A 15093-nucleotide genomic window follows, 5' to 3' on the forward strand; every position below is an offset into this window, starting at 1 on the left:
GTAAGTTTTAATTTTTTTTATTTTTGTCAGATAACTTTCATAAATAAATCAACATGGCAGTCAGCTATATTTTAAAACTGATTCTACCTGTAAAAACAAAAAATTAAAAAAAATTGCCTACCCACCCAACCCACTCAGTACACTGCATCCACTTTATAAAGTACATCTGTGGGAGCCACCATGTTCTGTGTGGTACAAAGCAATGCTGTTAAAGATCTAATTAGTATCTGGGTACAAGCATCAACGTTTTCTTATAAAGAGGGTGCATTGTAAACTATTGACCTGTAAAAATAATCAGTATTGTGCACTGAACAGTAGAAAGACTAGTTTGGCTTGGTTGATTTACCAACTATGAAAACAAGACTGTATCCACCTCAAACCCTTGCACGGTGATCGTGGTTTTTCACACTTGTGCTTTAACCACTTCACACAGTGAAAACGTTTGTCACACGCCAATAGTCTGCCTCCTCATTTCCAATTCACATTTTGTACAGTGTGTTGGTTATGCTCTCACAGGCAGTTCCAGTGCTCAGTATAGCCTTAGAGGTAAATCAATTAGTTCCCCAGTTCAAAAAATAAAACAGAACTCCTGGAAACTTGGAGTAAGAAGCAAAACCTACAATCTGTTTACAGAGTAGTCTGTGACTTGGGGGGAAATCTTTCATGTATTTTTACTGCTGTTGAGTTTAGGCTGCTTAATACACAGATAACCCCAAACTTTTCAATTCATTTTATGCAACTGTTAGTATTTCTTGTTGAAAGTAGTTCTGTTTATTCTGTATTCCTGAGAGTAGCTGCCTTCAAACTACACATGCTCTTTGCACATGCCAGACAGTGCATCTTCACTGCAAAACAAGAGGTTGGCTAATGAAAGTTGCATCATCTTCACTACTGTTTTAACTCGGCCTCGGTCCGTTGTAAACTTTAATTTGAACTGCAAAGTCAAGCCAAAACCCAATGAAGTTCTTTGTTGTTGAAGTTCATGTTCAGAATTTGGATTAGCCAACATGTTTTTTGCAGCACGTACTGGGTAGGAGGAGGGCCTGGGAGGGGGAGGAAGGGGCACATTCACAAAACCTAACTTTAGCCTGGGAAGGTTCCTTCCAGGTGGATTTACAGCAGCTAAAGTTAGGCTTCTCTTGAAGGCAGCTCAGATGAGGAGCCCAGCTCTCTATTTACGCTGGATGGAATATAGGGAAGATTGGCCTCTGGGCTAATGTTGGCCTGGTGAATATTCCAGTTAGTGCCCAGCACCGCAAGGTACGGACTCTTCAGCCCCTGGAGAAGGCACTGGTACTAGGAAACTGGCCCCAACCCTTGCCACCCAACACAGAATTTAGAAAGGGGAGATCTGACAGTTGTGGTGTTTACTCCCGATTTGGAACCCACTGTAACAGCAAAGTGACAGTCTTCATTTCTTTTCCAGGGCAGCATAACACCAACTGACTTCTCCCTCCAAAAATGCTTCCTTCCCTATGAGAGCAGAGTCTTTACTATATACTGTGCAGCAGGTGCTCTGCTTGTAATCCTGATACTAGCTCATTGTCAGCTTCTCACTCCACCATTTTATTTTGCTCAGCGTTTAATCAGTAAGCATAAAGCAGTATGAAGAGCCAGACATCTGCATTCAGTCACTGAAATACCAAAGCTGAGAACAGTCAAACATCAGACTATATTCATGCCAGCAAATGACCTAATTTGATTGCTAGTCTGAAGGCAGGTTGCATTTACACATACCATAGAAGTCCTATACAGCTGATATGACTACTACAGGATAAATAATTAACTGAAATGAACGTTTCATGCTGTACAAAAATACTGTATTCTACAATCAAATGAGTCCTTTTCCTGCTATAATTTTTGTATCAAATATGTATATTAAAAGTGTAACTGTACATTATGTAAATCCTATAGCCTCGTTACTTATCTGCACTAGTGTCTTACCCTGGTGGAGGCTCAGTCCTGCAAACTGGAAACGTTTCTCTGTTTTATTGCTGCATGGCCCTTCTAATGTCATACTTCTGTTTGTTAGGGTCAGGCAGAAACTAGATACATCAGCACAGAGATGTGGATTTCTGTAGCCTTTTTAGGATGTCCTATGTAAGGGACTGTGGTTTGGGACAAGAAATCTTCCTGACACATGAAATTGTTAGCGGACTACAATTTGCAGTTATCATCTACCAGACAACGGGAAGAAGCTCGTGGATCCAGTTTGCTGATACACTCTTGAGACCTGCTTAAAAAAAAAATTAGGGTGACACCTCAAGCTGCTGTTTTTAAAAAGATGTGCTATGATGAGCTTAAAAAAAAGAGGGCCCTATTGCATCCCAGAGATCTGTGTGGTGAGGGGCCCTCCAGTTGCCGATCTTCTGCAAGAAGGAAGGTCAAATACAGCTGCAGTAACATTATCCTACGCCTTGGCCCTCAGTCTATGGACAGACAGGGATAGGAATGCGCCTTATTTCAGATTCCTGCAGGGCTGCCAAGTTCTGTTACCTTTATCGTAGAGTCACATTTTGAACTGCAATAGCTCCTCCATGGGGAGGCGGAGGCTGCCAGCCATGCTGCAAGCACACTGCAGAGCTGGGCCAATGCAAAACCCGAGCTCAGCGTCTCGGTGTGCTGTGTGTGAGGGAAGATGCGACAAACCTGCTGCTTCTCCCCACCCGCCTGAGAAAGGCCAGAGGGACTCTTTCACACCAGGACCAGTTTCCCTGCTGACACTCCTGCAGAGGCTGGGAGGTCTAACCTGAACTCCTGGGCTGGGGGTTGTTTTAAAGAAAAGACTATCTTTTGTTATTCACTCTATTACTTTCTTTGGCATGGGAAGTGACAGAATCTTTGCATTTGGCAGTTTTGTTTATTATTAGTTTATTCCACCCAGCCTTTCACTTTCTGGGTGATATCTGATGACTAATTGAACATACAGATATCAAAGTATACATGTTTTTGGGAAAAAGAAGAAAGGGTCTTATTACAGTATTTAAAATGGGATTGTTTATCATCAAATAGAAACAAGTTCTCAATTTGTGTGTAGTCTGAATTTAAAAAGATGACTAATTGGGGTTTGTAACTAATAACAATGCTTATAGTAAAAAGTTAATCAAACCTGCTGATTTATACACCAATGGGGGGAACATATTAGTTCTTAATCTCTCCCTAAATTTAAAATGCAAGTGGGGGGGAATGGTCCAAAGTGTGGTAAAACACTCTATAAAGTAATGTAGTCTAACACTTCTCTAGGTTTCTGTTATTGCAACTGTAATTTTAGACATTTGTACAGGTTATCTTGGACACAGGAAAAGTATATAGTCACAGACATAAAACACCTATGTATAAAATATAAAGCAGTGTTATAGTTACTAAAAAGGACATGCCTTATTGCTACAGCAATTCTTGCTTTTTATATATTGTACTGTACCACAACTTGTTTTGAGAATGTCATTTGCATAAATTATTCAAGTTTGAGAAATATTCACACATTTTGATTCTACAATATTTAAAATAAAACAATTTTCTAATGTGTCTCTTTATTAAAAGAGAAATAAAAATGTCATCTTGTAATTCTCTTAGGCCAGACACAAGGGTTTATACACCTTTTTTTTTGTTTTTCTTCTTTCTCGCTATTTACTTGCACAATGAAAGCCGCTGTTGGTACAAAGATTGAAGAGCTCTATAGAATGGTGCTTTACACATTCACAATCGGTCTGTGCAATTGTGAAGTTCTATGAATGACCAAAGAATTACCAAACATATTTCCTAAATATAAAGGAAAAGAAAAAAAGAAAATCCTTGTTTCCCATTAAAACAACACCAGGTTGCAATTTGGACACTTGAATGAATTCCAATGTTTTAAAGCTGAGACTTCAAAAGAGAAAGGCATGTTTGCTGCAACATCCGGTGACTGTAATACCTTACTTGGAAAGGTAAGTGGTTAATTTGCATAATTTATAATTTTTATACTAAAGAGCATTTTATATAAACCAGAAAAAAACCCCTAAACTCTACAGATAAAGTTCTTACCTCCAGTCACTGCTGCAGGTAAGGTTGACATCAAGCTGTACAGCGCAATCAAAAACATACTTACATCTTAGCTCATTTTACAGGTACAGCCATAATCAAGGCACAAAGATCTTCTACAAGTATTTTTCTTCAATAAAGTTGTACAAAATAATATTACATTTTACAGTCTGTACAATATAATAAACCAGCAGTAAAACAAAAAAATATATATAGGGAGAGGACTGTTGTCCAAGAATGATCTGAACTAAAAGGATCATTTGTGGACAGCACAAATAACGTAAGTGAGGGTGGTATAATTTTCTGCCTAGATGCAACAGGCTGAAAAGTAGCTGTAATTCAAATGCCTGAGGTGTGCAGAGACACTTAGCTCCAAAACCCCAGAAAAATTGCTTTGTCTTCACTGTTCCTCTCATTATCTACTCTACTTCCTGTGCCAGTAACGGCTTAAAAGAGGAGGTCACTTTATCAGTTGACCTGCAACTCAGAAATGCTAAAAACTGTGACAGAGTAATAAATATTGTGGTGCTGCTACATTGTGTGTCTACTTCCTCAACAGTATTTAATAACCTGATACAAAGTGCATTAATCTTTTTTTCACCCATCAAGTACTCTTCAATGTCATGTTAAAAAGGAAACCCACACAGAGGGATAGGTATGACTTTAGTGTCATCCAGCTGACATACCAGTTTGAACTGACGTTAACCTGCTGGAAAAAATTTAGCAGGTCACGTTCAGTTAAAAAAACAAAACCTAAGGGAACAGAGGTAGCCGAAGGGCTTAGTGGAATGACGAAGAAGTGGCATGTCAAAATAAAGCACAAAAGTCCCAAAAAGCATGAAGGAAAAACAACCCAAACTTGCTTCAAATCAGCTTTAAGGTTAAATAATTAAAGTAAACAAAGTGAAGAGACTGACATTTCTATAGTATATTCTTCCACCCTGTGTGGGGTAGTATCAAGAGAAAGAGTAAGGAGCAAAGAATTTAAAACCACAGGTTCCACGGTGATCCCCCTCACAAGAGTTCGTACTGGCGGAGATGCATCCTTTGAATGATGTCTCGACAGTCGTTGAACACTCTGCGGATATTTTCTGTGTCCACTGCACATGTAAAGTGTGGGTAGCAATAATGCCTGCCGTCTCCACTCGCTGTACTTATCCTCTGTGGAAAAAGTGAGGGGGAAAAAAAAAGGCTCAGGTGCCGTGCCACAAGAAGTTTCACATATCGACGGTCTACACACTTATGGAGTACCACGAAACCTGGGAAATTCTGTATGTAGGTCATTAAAATAAACAAATAAATAAAAAGGAGGGTCTGTGGTCTGGTCCAATATGAACCACAAATTTGAAATGAAGATTAAAAAAAGTGATGGGTACTCTTACGGGGTCAGTATAGTAGCACTTCTTAAGAGCCGCTGATGCTACCATCATCTGCACAAGCTATTGTCATTTGCACCTCACTCTGCAGCTAACCTGTGCTGCTGACAGCACTGCAGTCTGCCATGCAGCTGTCCCAGGAGTGATTTTCTCTTCTTTTTTGGTGCCATCATGTGGCAAATTTTTGAACTCCTGGCTTAAATCAGCAACACAAACAGAAAACCTCCCAGCTGTGAAGCCAGGAGTGGCAGAGAACAACATCCTACCACTTCTGCTTCTTGAAGCTGAAGGCCCCTGAAGCTACCTTTACTTACAGCACCTATTAAGCTGGCTGAACACTTGGTATCGTTATTGAGACCAGAACATGGTGGAATTATCACGCAGAGCGGCTGGGTTCCCATAGAATAATAAAACATGCACAAATCCAGTAAACATCAGACCACGCAGAATTAAATTTTCACAAGGCTACTGTGCAACTTTTTAGGTTGCTAACTTGACCTCCAGCGTCTCTTCATGCTCTTCTCTTGTTAAAATTCCCCAGGATCTTAAAAAATATTTAAAAAAAAAAAATCTTAAATTTGTTCTGTATTACTATAGGACTGATAAATATAAATCCATTCTAGATCATTATCTTGAAGAATATATATGGAATGGAATGTCATGAAAGCAGAAGGTCAGTTCCTGGGATAATAGTTTTTATAAAAAAATCTAGTCTGAATTTTATTACAAATTATACTGGCTAAACAACAAAAAACATTTTGTCTCTCTCTCTCTCACTACACTATGTATTTTTAATACAGTGATTTATTTTACATGCAGGATTGACCTTTTAAATACCTGCAGCTACAGATATGCAAAGCTATAGACATTTAGAAGCCACAATTTACATAATTAGATCAACAAGTGCAGGTAACGTAGGCAACATTACAAATTACACTAATTAAACGGGGTGTTCCATACATACACTAAAAATTATTTTCTTCTTACTAAGCCACACTCAATACCTAGTTCAAGGCTTACCCTCGTGAAAAATATTAATTCAATAACTTATTCAATTGATGGGTAAGTTGTTAAGATCATATTTGAAGCATGAAATACACTAAACAATAACAAAACAAGAAAAAATTTTACAAATTACTGCAATGGTGGCGAAATGCTGAAATCCAATTAAAATGTAGATTGTATTTGTCTACCTGCAAAAATCTTCCAGAAAGGTTTGAGGAGATCTTTGCTGTCTTGCAAAGTCTGGGGGAAATCAGACCCTTAGGAACCCAAGGGCCGAAAGGACAGCGGTGTGCATGGACATTCAAGATGATACTGATTTTAAAACAGTAAAAAAATGCAATAGTGTTTCTATGTTTGATACAATAGCCGCTTTACATTCCCCCCACCCCCCGCAGATCTGTTCTGTATGACAGTGGTATAATGCCACCACTCAGCTGCAGCATGGAGAGACCAGTTACTGATTTTTTTTTTTTTTCCAAATCGGACTTAAAAAAACATATTGTGCCCTGAAAGATGGTCCAGTCTGCCTCACAACTACTGCTGCACTTTTTCATTCTTAACTCACAAGCCTTGGAAGCGTTCAGCCTTGGCCTGTTGCAGGGGTCCGTGGCCCTTTTGCTCTGTGCTGAGACCCACATCTGTACGTGCAACCTCCAGCTGCACTTGCCACCTTGCTCTCATCCCTTCCAGCGCGCTTCCTCCAAGCAGCACCTTCTCAGTACGCTCTAACAAGCGCATTAATGTCTCTGTACGGTCTGCAGACAGCAGTTACATACTGTAAGGATGCGAGACGGGGATCAGACTCCTCTGACACGCGCTTTCTGGGACTAAACGTTACATGCCATCAGTGAGGGACAACGTACAAACGCTTTCGGTGCCACCCAGATGCGGGCAGTAGGGAGCACCCCACCCCACCGACCCAATGTTCAATCTTTTCCTTGTGTTCTGGTAAGATAACTGTTCTTTCACTAAGTGTTTGCTTGTCTTTTTCATGCACTGATTCCGCTAATGTCTATGGTAGTACGCTGCCCACAATGTTCTGGTGACACCTGGTTACATATAAGGCACGTCAAAGGATGTATTTCCAAAATGTTAGGTTTTTTTTTTTTTGGTCCCAACAGCTCTGTAGCTCATTTTAAGATAAATGCAGTATTTTCACCCCTACTCAAAACTCATTTTGAATAGTAGTGTATTACTTAGCACCCGTTCAGAGGGGAAAAACAATATCCCCTGGGACAGCAACATAAGAACATTTACTTTCCTGTAACACAAGTGTGAGCATTTAATAGCGGTGTCCCTATACTGCGGGGGTCAGGACGACAGTTTTCAGCGAGGAGCCAAATGCACGATTTGAGGGAGCCTGGTCTGTGTGTTTGAACAGCAGCTCCAGATTCAGATTTTTTAAAAACCAGCACGAACCAGAGAAGCTGTGCCACTGTTTTAACAGGGGTTACCTATACACTGGGGATGTATTAAAATGAAACATCAGCAGCTGGAGAGCCCTGTGTACAAAACACCACCATGGGGCTGGGGAGTAGTCTAAACAAGAAGCGCAGGAGCATGCTGCCTCAGTGTAGAGCTTGGGAGGAGAAAGGACGTGCCTGAACCAAAGGAAGGAGAACTTCCTATAAGATACGTCCCGTCAGCCCTCGCCCACCACTCCCCCCATTAAAAACCAGCGGTGCCGAGCAGCCAGGCTGGCCACCAATGCCTCCAGAGGCTACAGGCCCCTGCATCAATTCTAAAATCAGGAGCCCATGTATTTTGGCTTCCTAATATTCATATACCACCACGTAGCAACAGTTGTTGGAAATGTGTTTACATTTAACCTCCTTCTAAAAAATCTTTGAATTACATGCTTTAAATTTGCCACCACCAGTGCCCACAGCCAGGTAGAGTTTTAAAGGGTGCAGCCCCATGGTGGTGATTTTCACACATATCCACACCTTATGCAGACCCGCTACCACGATAAAAATCACAATAAAGCTTCAAATGAATAAAACCAGATTTCTCTGAATAATGTCTGAAAATTTAACAGAGCGGGACAAGGAAAAGGTCATAAATAAAGAGACTTGGAAAGAAATGTGTAAAGCAGAGCCAAGAAGGCCGTAGGCAGAAAATAGACACCTTTTCTTCCTTGCACCTGGCTAAGGACATCAGACCCCTCCCCGGTCTGTATGCCAAGCTTATTTCCCCCATCCCCTTTGTCCCCCTCTTTCCGAAACAGCCTTTTTTGCCTACTCCACAAGCCTGAAAGTCGGTGTTTTGACTCGGCCTTTGCCCACCTCGCCCTCCCTGCTGGGCCCGTGCACAGCCTCCATTACTCGGGGCACACGCGGGCTCTTCAGACCATTTGTGGGAGCAGAAACACCTCACTTGAAAGTCTTGCATTTCAAACAGCCCAAGAATTTAAAGCAACTGTTCAAATGACTGCATCCCTGTTTCTTTACGCTGAGAAACCCAACCACAAACCCAGGAGACACACGAACGTTGCTTACGGAGGAGATGCTCTCTGCCAGGGCTGCGGCGGTTGCAGGGAAAGCGGGGAAAGCCACTTCAGCCCTGTTTCGGCCCCACGCCCGAGCCCCGGGGACTGCCTGGCAGATGCTGGGTGGTGGCCCCGGCCCAAAGGCTTCTCCTGCACCCAGCACCCGCGGCTGCCGAGGGCCCCTGCAGCCGCACTGTGGTTTTTTATGTGGTTGCAATGCCTGTACCCTTTCCCCTCCCTACCCGCTTCGTAGGTGGCCTCTTTCTGTAACGCCCGTGAGCCATGGCAGGCAAGGGCCTCACCCTTGGTGTGGTTTTTTTAAATAATGAAAATAGATAAGGGTGGGGAGTTTCCCCCTAGTTTCCCCATAACTGGGTTCTCTTAGACCCTCCTTCCAAACTGGATACCATCACCTGCTTCACAGCATTTCAGCGTTACCACAAGAGAGATCTGGCTTCAAGTGTTTGGTTTTTTTTTTTCCGTAACTCTTATGTTAAAACAGCACATTCTGACATTTTTCCTCGGAATCCGGAAGGTTAAGGTGGTGAACGGAAAACCCCAAGGTGTGAACACAGTTAATTGTTTCTTTCTTGTTGCATCAACAGCCGTAAATCCTAACAATACTTGTAAATGCGTAATGACTTTAAAATTCTTAATTCTAATGATTAAATTTGTTCTCTCTAACAGCCCCACAGAGTTTCTACCAGTAGGGCAAGACAGATGAGCCTTGGTTCTGGTCTCTGTTACTGCTTTGCACTGTGGGTGTGACTCGATAGGAGTGAAGCCGTAGGCGATACCGGATTAAGCCCTCTGTTTCTGATAGCAGTGCTGGGCTGTGATTGTGTGCCTGATAACTGCTTCTGTCTGCGAAATGTAGACAACACCTCTTCAGCTCCAGCTCTGGAGGAAACCTTAATTGCAAGAATAATTGTGACCAGGCAAGGAAACTTTCTTATGATTGCTCAGTAGGGCCATGACACCAGTCCTAGGGTGAGGCAAACCTCCTCATTGGCACAACAGAAATCTTATTTAAAGATAAAATCTGCTTTTTTTGTTCATTCCCTCTTGCCAGCTCAGCACTGCCAAAGCCCTTGGAGGAATGCAGGATGAAAAGAAAAAAAAAATCAACCAAAAAGCCTATTTGCTTAAACATGGACTGGACGGATACACAAAATAAACATTCAAGGCAACAGCCAGTAGCATCTTACAGGTAAAGACAACCACAGAAAACCTCACCAACTGGCAAGGCAAAAAGTGCTCGGCGTTGCCCCCCTTGTGCAGAGAGGGAGGGCTGCTGGCACCCACACCAAACCTGGAAGCAAGCAGGCAGGCACATGGCCGTTTTCAGCACTAGCACTTACTTGCTGTGTGACGCTTTGCAGGGCAGGTGACTTTATATAGAATGGGCATAAAAATGTGCAAGCACTGGGGAAGGTTCTGCAAGATGGGCAGCTGAAAAGAATTAGGGAATTGCCAGACGTTCTCCTCTCCTTCTAGCTTTCCGCAAAAACCCATCAGTTTTCCCTAAATAAACTACACCATCTGCCAGTATTTCCTATGATAGAATCACACATAAGATCAAAATTACTCACTAAAAACTCATCCCGGATGAAGAACTTGGCTCTTGTGACTTTGGGGTCTTCTCCTGCGTCTGGTGTTGCTGTTCAATTAAAAATAAATGACATCAGAAACATGAAAAGCAAATGATAATCTACTTTTCATAATAAAAGATTCAATAAGGAAGAACTAGTCCTTCAATACAGAAATTAAAATGTTAAATATCCACAGGAAATTCCTGATAGGTAATTCTAAAATGGAAAGATACTGTAAAACCTAACTACGCATTTAACATGTTTTAGGAACCTGAAAATTGCTGAAATCATTGCATCAATGTCATTGGTCGTATCATAAAGAGGTTTACTCACATCCACAAGTTTGTTCATATAGATACAAAACAAGCGGGGAGTTAGGGTTTAACTTTTATCAGAAAATATAACTAGAAAAAGCAGCTGAGCTGTTCAGTTTCTGCAGCAGAACAGCATGTCCTGAATAAAGCTTCTGCAGGCAGGAATTTGGGCTGAAAAATGGTTAGTACAAGATTACACTTGAAAAACATGATAGCGTCAAAAGATCTTTTAATACATGTATTTCATTTCCAGGCCCCAAGTCAGCAGAATACTTAGATATACTGCCCATCAAGGGGCCTTAGGTTAAATTCTTGTTGAGTGGGAGACTCATTGGTCAGTACTAACTGTTTATTGGCAGAAGAAGTCATCTACATCTAGGCCATGTAACAACTATATTTACTGTAAGTGTAAAAAACAATACAGTGAAGAGATAACCTATTCATTTCCCTTCAGTGTGATTTCTCCTCATCTAAGATACCAAATCAGATGATTATAATATGGTAAAGGACAGAATTTATCAGAGCATGGAAACCTACTTTTTACTCTTATCTATAGCGCTGGGGGTACACACAGAGTAGCAGCAAAATCAGCAGCATCTTAGAGTTCAGTGCTGCTGTCCTTAAATAATGTCAGCTGAAATTAAAGAATAAATGAACAACTACAGGTTAAAAATAGAGAGCTGCTTCATGTGTGAATATTCTGGATCACTCTGGATATCCGCTGTGAAATCCCACTGAGAAACACCAAAAGCTACTTTATTCTGACAACTGGCTTACTATAAAAAAAAAAGGTTGAAAATTTACCCAAACTCTGTATATATAATCTGTGTGATGGTGACAGAAAATTTCTTCTGAAACTCCTTAGCATTATAAAACTGGTGCCAGGTTAACTTGGATTTTAGGACAGTTTATTTATCCTCTCCACTTGAAACTCAGTATCACAGTTCTGAAATTCCAGACCTGACTGAAAGCTGAAAATAGCTTATTACCATCTTTACTTCTATAACCTAGGCTGTTGTTGATGGTCAGTGGAGAAGGAAAGCCTTTTCCAACGGGCGGCTGCAAGCACTGCGCCAGGGGCATCACTCGGGTAAGGCAGAGGCTAGTGGTCAGAAAGGGCAAGTTTTACCACTTTTGCTAGACACAGGTGCGAGATATTTGGGAAGCCCTCTGCCTGGTATAAACTGGCATAAGACCAGAGTTTACTTATGCAATATGTTATTGCGGTGCATGAATCGTTGTACTTCTTGAAATGATAAGAAACCGAACCCATGCTAATAGCTCCATTGTCACAGCTCTCTCTGTATTTATTGATGTGGTTTTCCTCCATTCAAGTTCCCTTGCTGGTCTGCTGGGCTTCCCATCAGTATTTGCAAAGGCTGAAGTTTACAGTGTCGGAGGATGCAGAATGGCCACAAAATAAGTCTAACAAATCCCTAACAAAGTTCAGCACTACGGGAGGCCCAGGCAGAAGCGTCTGGCAGGGAGGCACATGCCCGGCAGCTTTGCTTTCCTGGGACGTGGGTTGCTCCAAAGGAGGGGAAGGCAGGTGCTCTGGAGCCAGCCCCCTGCAGTCCCCCCGCACCCCCGCCAGCAGCCAGAGCCCCTTCAGACCCTGCCCGTGCTGGGGCACCTCCGAGCTACGTGCTGCCAGCACGCTCCTTACCTGACCAACAGTTCGCCTTAAGGAACAGTGCGTGCTTGTGGATTTGCGTGTGTGTGAGAGACAGATAGAGGAACTATGGGCTGGGCTATGCCACCAGGTCCAACCCCCGCGTGGTGAAAAACCTTACCATCCTCAGGTACGGTATAATGCGCATATTCAGGGAAGTAATCTTCGATTTTTGATTTCCCTGCCAAGACTTTTTCAGCCAGCATGTCCTGTTTATTCAAGAACAAAATGATAGAAATGGTCCGTAACCACCTGCCAAAAACAAACCGAGTGTTTGTGTTATCTCTGACACGTTAATCAAGGAAAACAGATCACTTCAATAGAAAATTTACTGGCTATCCCTGCAAGGACAGAAAGCAAAGTAATGTGGAACATGCTTCAACAGAAAAAAAAGATGACCTAAATTATTGTTTTGATTGGGTTGCACCTGTGCTGGTGGGTATATTTATAGGATCTGTAAATACATTTACAAAAACTGCAGTAGACATTGCTGAAGGGAGCAGTCTTCAAATACTGTTTTCTAAATTATCCTTTTGATATCGAGTTGGGAAAATGATGACATTTCCTGAAAGTACCGCAGTCCAGAAACAGATATTACTGTCTACTTTGTTTGGTTTTGCTGAAGCAGAAGAAAAAGGCTGGAAAGCTGCCTTCCCCCAGACTGCTCTGTCTTAACTATTGTTCATCCACAGAGATATCCTGTCTTTTAGGGTGCCCTGTATGACACCTGATGAATCAAAAGAAAATAATCTCTCTTCTTTCCCAGTTAATACCTAGCCGTCACTGTGATGATGTGCCTTTGGGACTTAAGCTTAACGTTTTTCCTCACTCTACCATCAATCACTTCTCAGTGCAGAGCATCCTCATAGGTATGTGCTGAAAACTTCATTACCTTATTTTGTGTATTGTTTTTACTTACTCTCTATCAGGAACCTATTCAGATTGCTATTTGGTTACGTATCTATAATTTACATGCACTGTGGCAGAATGGCAATTTAATGGCCATTACAATTAGATGAGATCTATATCATGAAATATCATCCCACAAGGCAGAGAAACTGTGTGCCCTGAGACGAGTCTTAGGAGAGCAGCTGCCCACACAGGTGTTGAGTGCAGCGCCAGCCGGTGAATCGAATGCAACGCCAACAGCTAACTGCTGCTCCTGCTGCATTTCAAGAGAAGACGAAATGTAATTTGGAGGATGCTCTCGGTGTCGGCCAAGCAGCACAGTGACACCCAGAAGGGGTCTCCCCCACTTCCCTTGCGGCAGCCAGCACAGGGAGCTTGCCCTTTTCAAGCCGTCCCCATGCCCTGCGTCACTTTGGTGGCAGTGGCGAAATGCCGTGTGCACCCTCCCTGCGCCCCGGCCCCCACCGAGGAGCAGTATGCACCATGGGGGCATCGTGTGACCGGGCCCTACCTCGACATCTTCTGAATAAGCAATCTGAGCATATAGTAAGGGGGGTCCTATTTTGTAAGGAGTTGAACTGTAGCTAAATTGGGGAGGGTGGGTGGGAAATAAGGTATGTTTTACCTATTATTCCAGATACTTTTGAAAAGGTCCAGGGATTCCCGTAGTCTGTTTGTGTTATTGTCCTCCCTTATTACCATGTTGTAGCTGCTGCAAGCCACAACGAAGATGATAGCCGTGACATCTGGGTAGAGCACACGGAAGAAAGAAAGGAGAGTGAAAAAAACATCTCTGTTATCCCAGCATATACTCCTTAGGGTAACGCTGCCATTACTCCCCAAACTGCCAAAAATACCCAAAGAAATTACCTATAACACTGGACTCCTGTATCAGTGACACACTCTGTGTGAATATGAATACTAAGCTGCTCACACCTCAGAGATTAAGTTCAAAATAAAAATGTGGAATATTTTTACTTACCATTAAAGCATTGGATCCATTTTCTTCTCTCATCTCTCTGGCCACCTACATCAAACATGCTGTTAAAAAGCCATAGGATGTTATATCACTCATGTGCACTAGGAAAGTCATACGAAGCATGCAGCATGAGGGTTCAGTTTAAAAATCTGACAGCCCCAAGGACAGTGGCAGTAAAATACTGCCTGAAGGGGAGAGAGATCTGCTGATGCCACGCTGCATGTCAAGAGCTCTGCTGATGCTGCACTGCATGTCAGAGAGCTGCACAGCTCCACCTGTCCTGCTCTGCCAGGAGAAGGCTACTGAACCCATAAAATGAGAAATATACTCTTTTCCAGGGCAAGTGTTGGCCTTTCCAGCCCACAGAAGCGCATGTGGCAGGTTTTGGCATATTTTGAAGGGTGGTGGGGAGAGCACATCTCTGTGAGGAGGAGCAGGACATGGGGGCAGCTCTGCCCATCAGCACTGCCACCTTTCTGGACAAGAAACACTGAGCAGAGGCAGCCCGAAAGTGGGTGTTTTACAGAGACAGAGCGTAAAACTTTGACAAACACAGAGCTTGCAGCCCTCTGGAAGGAGGGAGACATTTAACTCTCCTTGTCCCACTGTACAAAGTCTGACTCATGGCAGGATTCCCACCGACTTCTGCGAGATCTTATCTCCAACAGTATTTTATGAGTTTACAGTGCTACATCAATGAACCAGTTCATAAAAACAGCCACAGACAAACCCACAATA

General features: G+C 42.5%; 2 protein-coding genes across 10 annotated transcripts in view; one reads left to right on the forward strand and one right to left on the reverse strand.

The window, feature by feature from the left end:
- The window catches only part of MPPE1 (metallophosphoesterase 1), a 34307-nt gene extending 30782 nt beyond the window's left edge, over positions 1 to 3525 (forward strand). For 6 of the 7 annotated variants that reach the window (XM_069778952.1, XM_069778955.1, XM_069778953.1 and 3 more), the window contains one exon: positions 1427 to 1900. In XM_069778952.1, the coding sequence (XP_069635053.1) occupies positions 1427 to 1609 (183 nt within the window). In that variant the 3' untranslated portion in view covers positions 1610 to 1900. Of the gene's footprint in view, positions 1 to 1426; positions 1901 to 2032 lie in introns of those variants that run through there. The other variant, XM_069778957.1, reaches the window with a different exon arrangement.
- GNAL (G protein subunit alpha L) overlaps positions 2 to 15093 on the reverse strand; it is a 195700-nt gene continuing 180608 nt past the window's right edge. For all 3 annotated transcript variants that reach the window (XM_069778948.1, XM_069778949.1, XM_069778950.1), the window contains exons 8-12: positions 14359 to 14417; positions 14002 to 14122; positions 12589 to 12719; positions 10482 to 10549; positions 2 to 5181 (exon numbers count right to left, since the gene is read on the reverse strand). In XM_069778948.1, coding sequence (XP_069635049.1) covers positions 5035 to 5181; positions 10482 to 10549; positions 12589 to 12719; positions 14002 to 14122; positions 14359 to 14417 — 526 coding nt within the window. In that variant the 3' untranslated portion in view covers positions 2 to 5034. The remainder of the gene's footprint in view (positions 5182 to 10481; positions 10550 to 12588; positions 12720 to 14001; positions 14123 to 14358; positions 14418 to 15093) is intronic.

This window comes from Haliaeetus albicilla, chromosome 3, assembly GCF_947461875.1.
Source record: "Haliaeetus albicilla chromosome 3, bHalAlb1.1, whole genome shotgun sequence".
In the NCBI taxonomy this organism is placed as follows: Eukaryota; Metazoa; Chordata; class Aves; order Accipitriformes; family Accipitridae; genus Haliaeetus; species Haliaeetus albicilla.